Source organism: Solanum pennellii, chromosome 5, assembly GCF_001406875.1.
Source record: "Solanum pennellii chromosome 5, SPENNV200".
NCBI classification, from domain to species: Eukaryota; Viridiplantae; Streptophyta; class Magnoliopsida; order Solanales; family Solanaceae; genus Solanum; species Solanum pennellii.
In genome coordinates, this window is record NC_028641.1 from 30,344,073 (window position 1) to 30,350,391 (window position 6,319).

Sequence of the window (6,319 nt, forward strand, 5' to 3'; positions counted from 1 at the left end):
ATATATATATATATATATATATAAAAGAGAATCCATAAAGTGACATCTGAAGTTGTCCCGAATTTTTAAAAAGACACCTTAACTATGCAGATGTCATATTACCCCCTAAACTATTCCGAACATATATTATAACATCATTTTTGGATCAATACCAATCATTGTGTGTCACGTGTTAATTCAATTTGAAATATTATTTTTTTCATTTTAAGTTTTTCTTTTTTTATTTCTCTTACTTTTGACTTCTTTTAGTTTTATTATTTTTATTTTAATTTCATTTCAATTTTTAATTCATCTTCCACCTCAATTTTCAAGCTCCCTCCATTTTCTTTCTTTGTTTCTTCTTCTTCACCTCTTATTCTCACCTAACCTCACATTCATATCAAGTTGAGCCACTCCATTTTCTTTCTCTTTTCTTCTTCTTATTTGATCAAATTTCTTACTTTCCAAAATTATAGTACTTTTTAGACTTTGTTGAGTTGATAACAAAACTAGTTATTTTTCTAAGAAAGATCAAAATTGTGAATGTATCATCATTTAATTTATCTCATTTTCATATAAATTCAAAACTAGAAATGATAATTTCGAAAGCATAAGAATTCTCCGAAAATTGAAAAAGTTTAATTAGAATTTGGATAAAATACTAAATAATGTCTACTAATCATCTTGAAATCTAATGGGTTTATCACATTGTTCGAAATGTATTAAAAATTTCTGGATATAATTATAAAATTAAAAAGAGTTAAACTTATAGTAGAATAAAAAAGAGATGAAGTTGTGGTAAAAAGTGACATTGAAAGTGATAAGTTAATGAAGATGACAAAGAATTTTTGAAGAAGAAGAAAGAAAGAAAAAGAAAAAAATAACAAGGAGAAAAAGTTAAAATAATAAAAAAAATAAAAATATATATTTTATAGTAAAATTCTTGTAAAAATAAAATTATATTCTTTTTTTTAGTTTATTCACGCTCTTTAAGAGAGTGTATACACTATCAATGCCTGGTGAACAAAAAATGATGTAATAATATCAGTTCAGAATTGTTTAGAAGGGTAATAGGACACTTGCTTAGTTTAGGTGTCTTTTTGAAAATTCGAGACAACTTCAGGTGTCACTTTATGTCTTTTCTCTATATATAAAGAGAAAGAAAAAAGTTATAAAAGCATACTACCTACAAAATATATTTTTATCTATTAAAATAATTCCTCACATAATTATGAGTTTATGACATTGTATGCCTCTACCATCATAAAAATTTCGTGTATCAAAGTATTTTGATAGTTTTTTCTTTTTATCTCATTATACAAAGATTAATTGCTTTAAATTCTCCCAAGGACGTCGATAAAATTGCAAATCTTAGTTCATAATTTGTTTTGATAATCAAATATACAAGTACTGAGTTCAAACTTCAAAGCCCTAAAGTTATATATACGTTGTTAGAGTTGGATAAATTAGGCAATTTAATGACATGAGAACTCATAAAATGACTATTTGCAATTGAAAAGTTAAAATAAAAAAAATATGTGTATTACAAGTTCCAATCAAGTGTTTGTTGTTGGTACTTTATCAATCAATCTTGACTGCAGAATATATCTTCCTAATAAACCACAAGCAGGCTAAGAAGCCAATAGTCCCAGTGACAACGAAAAATGCATAAGCACCAATCAACATATAACCAAAGTAAAGAATACCTGAGACAAGTTTTGAGATCTCCAACTCGGAACAGAAATAGTATATGGAATACAAGAAAAGGTACAATGCGGAAGAGCCAGAAGTCAAATAGGCTTGCCACCACCAACGATAGTCCTCAGTGCATAATTGGAAGTAGGCTATTACTATGGTTATCTCCGAGCAAGTTACTATAAGAATGGTGAAGACAATGAAGAGAAATCCAAATATGTAATAAAACTGGTTCAGCCATATCGATGTCAAGATAAAAAACAGTTCTATAAACACTGCACCATATGGAAGTATTCCTCCAAAAGGTATAGAGATTAAAGGACTCATGTACCAAGGCTGCAAAGGGATCAATCTAGGTATCCTATTTGTTTTAACGGGATCTTCAGCTGCAGGTTTTCGATAACCTAGGAAGCTTCCCACGAAGACTAATGGTACTGAAATGCCAAACCAGAGTAGGACCAAAATGAACATTGTCCCAAACGGGACGGCTCCAGAAGATTTCTCTCCCCATATTAGAGCATTCAGAACAAAAAACACGGCGAAAAGAAAAGTAGGGAACATAAGGGATGTTTTCAGTGACATTTTTTTCCAGTCTGTTCCTTTAAACATCTTGTATAATCTAGCAGAGGAGTATCCAGCAAATAAGCCCATGAACACCCATAGTAAAACCATAGCTGTCATCAGCCCACCACGATTAGAAGGTGAAAGAAAACCAACTAAAGCAAATATCAGTGTGACAAGGGACATTCCAAAAACTTGGACTCCAGTCCCAACATGCACACACAGTAAACTGGAGTTTTCAGGTGGCCTGAAGACATCCCCATGTATCAACTTCCATCCAGTTTCTTCTTGAACTTCGTCTTGTGCCAACTGATTGTAGTTGGCAATGTCTCTGTATATAGTACTCATAATGATCATAGCTACTATTCCAGATAGAAAAAGCACAATTATCAAAGAATTTATAATTGAGAACCAATGGATCTGATCTCCATTCATATGAAGGTATGAGTCCCAACGTGACGCCCATCTGATATTACTTGACTGGCAAAGGATAAAACTCCAATAAACTGCTGAATGGTAAGGGGAGGACATGGGAGGTGTTAATGACAAAAGAATATACCTCAAAGGTAACGTCATATGTAAACACTACTTCGTTGTGTGCAACAATCTCTTGAGGTACAGAGTTAGTTCCAAATACAGTTGGCTTCCCATGCTTGCATGTCGTTAATTTAGTGTTCTCCTCATCCCACTTGTTGTACTCATGGTTAATACTGCTTCAAAAACAGCCAATGAGCTCAGAATGAAAGAGAGAAAGCACTTTACTCTAAAATAAAGATAAAGGAAGTTTTGTCTAGAATAGCACAATTTTCTTTTTAATTAAGCATAGCAAAATAGGCCATGAACGAAACTATGATCAACCAACACAAGTCTAGGATTGACTGCTGCAACGAGAAAGTTACAAAACATGAATGTCTTATAAATAGAACAAACTGATGATATATTAGTTATACGAAATCACAAACTCAGCACATTTGTAAACATGACTATCCTCTACCTCTGAATTTATAATCATTGTTTCAGAAAAGAGAATAACAGAAAAAAAGAACACGAAACATAAGTATCATTTTATTCAGGAAGGGAATGCTTGAAAGTTATTCAAACCTGAAGGGAGTAACCTCAAAACCAACAACACGAGCAGTGCGCGCCTCAAGATCCTTATGATACATAACTTTGAAATTTAAATGGTTATTTATAAAATAACTTTTCTCTTTCCTCTGCAAAACCGACTTCTACGATCAAAAAACAAACATCAACAACATTCAAAGATAACCAAAAAAAAAAAAAGAAATAAGATCCACACCCCCTCAAATGTTCCTTTAAATCCAACTTGAAATCCTCGTTCATGAGATTTTTCTCCCATTCTATCCACTTTTTGCCGAGGAACAGCCACAGGAAGATTGTCCAGAATCCTGTACAAAAATTTAAATGTACAAGAGAAGTAGCCACAAACTGTACTTAAAATGTACTCAACAAAAAGGTGAACAATAAAAAAGCTTCAAAGCTTATAACTATAGCAAGCTCTTTATACAGACAAGAACTTGAGGAAAGGAGCACACATCAGTACAAATGATTAACACGATAGTTAAAATCAAACTAAGAGTCTCAACTGATTGTTCACCCTTACATGTTAACTCGGTAATCATCACCAATCTTATCGTTGAAATTCTTAGCGGATACAACATCAAGCTTGATTCTACATGCCACCTTGCAGGACTCTGTCTCATTCATCTTGAACTGGAGAATATACACATACGGTATTATATTATATGCTACATTCAAGATATACAACAATTTCCTTTACTATTAACAAACTGCATAGCTATATAAAACTCACAGTATAAACAGAATTTTCAATACGGTCACCTCGAAGAACTTCCCCCAAGTTCTCTGCACTATTGGTAACTCTTGGAGGCTTACAATAGGACAAGAAGTAATAATTGTATGGCAGCTGTGTCTTGGTGGATGAAAGCTTGTTTACTTTAACATGAAGAGAATCTCCCTGAGAATAGGTAGGCTTATTCATAAGAAAAACAGCTTTAAATGTAAATTAGTGGCATCTTGTACGCGCGCGTACAGAATACCCAGCACATGTTTTTGGCAATACATGAAGTCCTCGTATAATAAACGATTTTTCAATTGCATATGTATAGTTGAAATCTAAAGTAGTAACTCTGAGCGAGTGTCACCCATAGCTGAAGTTCTCTACATTGGCCCAGCCTCTCTATAGACTGAAACTAGGATGTTTATCAAGTGTGTTTCCAAGTTTAGTGAAGCTATTTCCTACTGAACAAGGCCTAAAAAATGGGCAACTAAATAATCATGATATAAATACATCAAAATTTTCATATATATAATACTACGTATATCTGTCAATTATCATAATTCATTTTATCCAGTGCATGGAAATCAGCTAGCAATGCTTCATACAAACCATATGACACCATCAACTTCATCTTAATTTGTCTTTGTAATAACCAAAAAAAAAGTCAGACATATCTACGCAAAAAATAAGGTTTAGAATGCTAAAAGTCGGATCAAGGGAGGGTAAAGTGTACCCAGACCTTACCTCTACCTCGAGAAGGTAGAGAGGTTGCTTCTGAAAGACTTGAGTAACAAGAGGAGAATTATTACAGTTTGAAAATCGGTAGGGGCAACTCCAGGAAGATAGAAAGCATGCAATCGCAAGTGCCATGGAAATAGTAGTATGATCAACAGTGACCAGAAGAAGCTACTCATCATCCTCAATTCATTTTCTCTAACAAATTTCCACATTTTTTCTAGCATTGAGCGACAGTCTGAGTAATTATTTAGTTAGTAGTGAAATTTACAAATGAATGAGGAAAAATTGGGTATTCAAAAAGTCTAGTCATATAATTTAATGCAAAATTTCCATATCAAATAGCTGATCGATATAATGCGTACACGGAACGGCGGAGTTCCTCGGTATTATATACAGGAAAAACGCGTCATTTATTAATATTCACTTTCTACCGAACCTAATATTATTTACCCCTTAATCTAAACATACTATACTAAGGACGTCCTAGTGAGATGATTAGTCAAGAGGTCATAATTCAGCTTCATAATGGTGTGTTTGGCAGGAAGAAAATGTTTTTTTCAAAAAAAGAAGTTAATTTATAATTTATTTTCTCATTTTTTATTCGTCAGTAGAAAATAATTTTTGGTGTTTGATTGGTGAATAAAAAAATATTTTACACAAAATATCTTTTATTTTTGACTTGACAATAGAAAGTATTTTTTTGGTAAAATAGTTTCTAACACAAATCCCGATAATTGATAATCCCAACACACAAAATAGGACACAACCTTGACGACTAATTCAAAATCTGACCCTGAGATCTGACTAAGACCTGACCCCGACTTTCAACACAAGACCCGAATTTCGATTTGAGACCCGATCTCGACCCTGACACTTGAACATATGAACACGACCTCAACAACAGATTCGAGATCTGATCCCAACATTCGACCCAAAACTTGACCCTCCACCCCGACCCACTTGAATGATCAAACTCGCTTGTAATATTACACTAGGTATATTATTATTGTTGAATTATGTATATGATGTTGTTCATCTTGCATTCCTAATATACTTAGAACAATACTTTGAATAACTTTGTAAGACAACAAATTTTAAGAACATTTTCACAACTAGAAAATTAAAACAAGTAGAGAAACTAGAATCAGAAACAGATTAGAAAAATATACGAAAAATTTTTCTTTAAGAAGAATTGTTGTTAATCTGTGTTTAAAGAATCTTACTGATTCCAACAAACTTTGCAGAAACACGAAGTTACCAAAGTTTAGTAAACCAGTGAAGAACAGAAGAACATAAATTAATTCACAAATCTAAAATCTATAACACATACCAGAATCTGGAAAAATAGAGAGAAGATCAAGCCCACTGAATGCACAGTGTCTCCTTAAGGAAATTCTTCCCCTCTAGTATCCGAGGTTTGATTTGAAATATGTCCTCCTAGGATAGAATGATCTCAATCACCAGTGTACTGATATCCAAAATTGCTGGTGTCAGCGAACCACTCAAAGGAAGTAAACTACACGT

At 33.0% G+C, this 6,319-nt stretch overlaps 1 protein-coding gene across 1 annotated transcript; it reads right to left on the reverse strand.

Annotated features, from left to right (window-relative positions):
* Positions 1-1,523: 1,523 nt before the first annotated feature.
* On the reverse strand, positions 1,524-5,007 carry LOC107019426 (transmembrane 9 superfamily member 7-like). Its single transcript, XM_027916846.1, has 7 exons — positions 4,867-5,007; positions 4,070-4,234; positions 3,860-3,969; positions 3,534-3,644; positions 3,337-3,447; positions 2,795-2,945; positions 1,524-2,715 (listed from the first exon to the last, which is right to left on the reverse strand). The coding sequence occupies exons 1-7, from the start codon at positions 5,005-5,007 to the stop codon at positions 1,561-1,563; spliced, it is 1,944 nt and encodes a 647-aa protein (XP_027772647.1). The 3' UTR covers positions 1,524-1,560.
* Between the last annotated feature and the right edge of the window lie 1,312 nt (positions 5,008-6,319).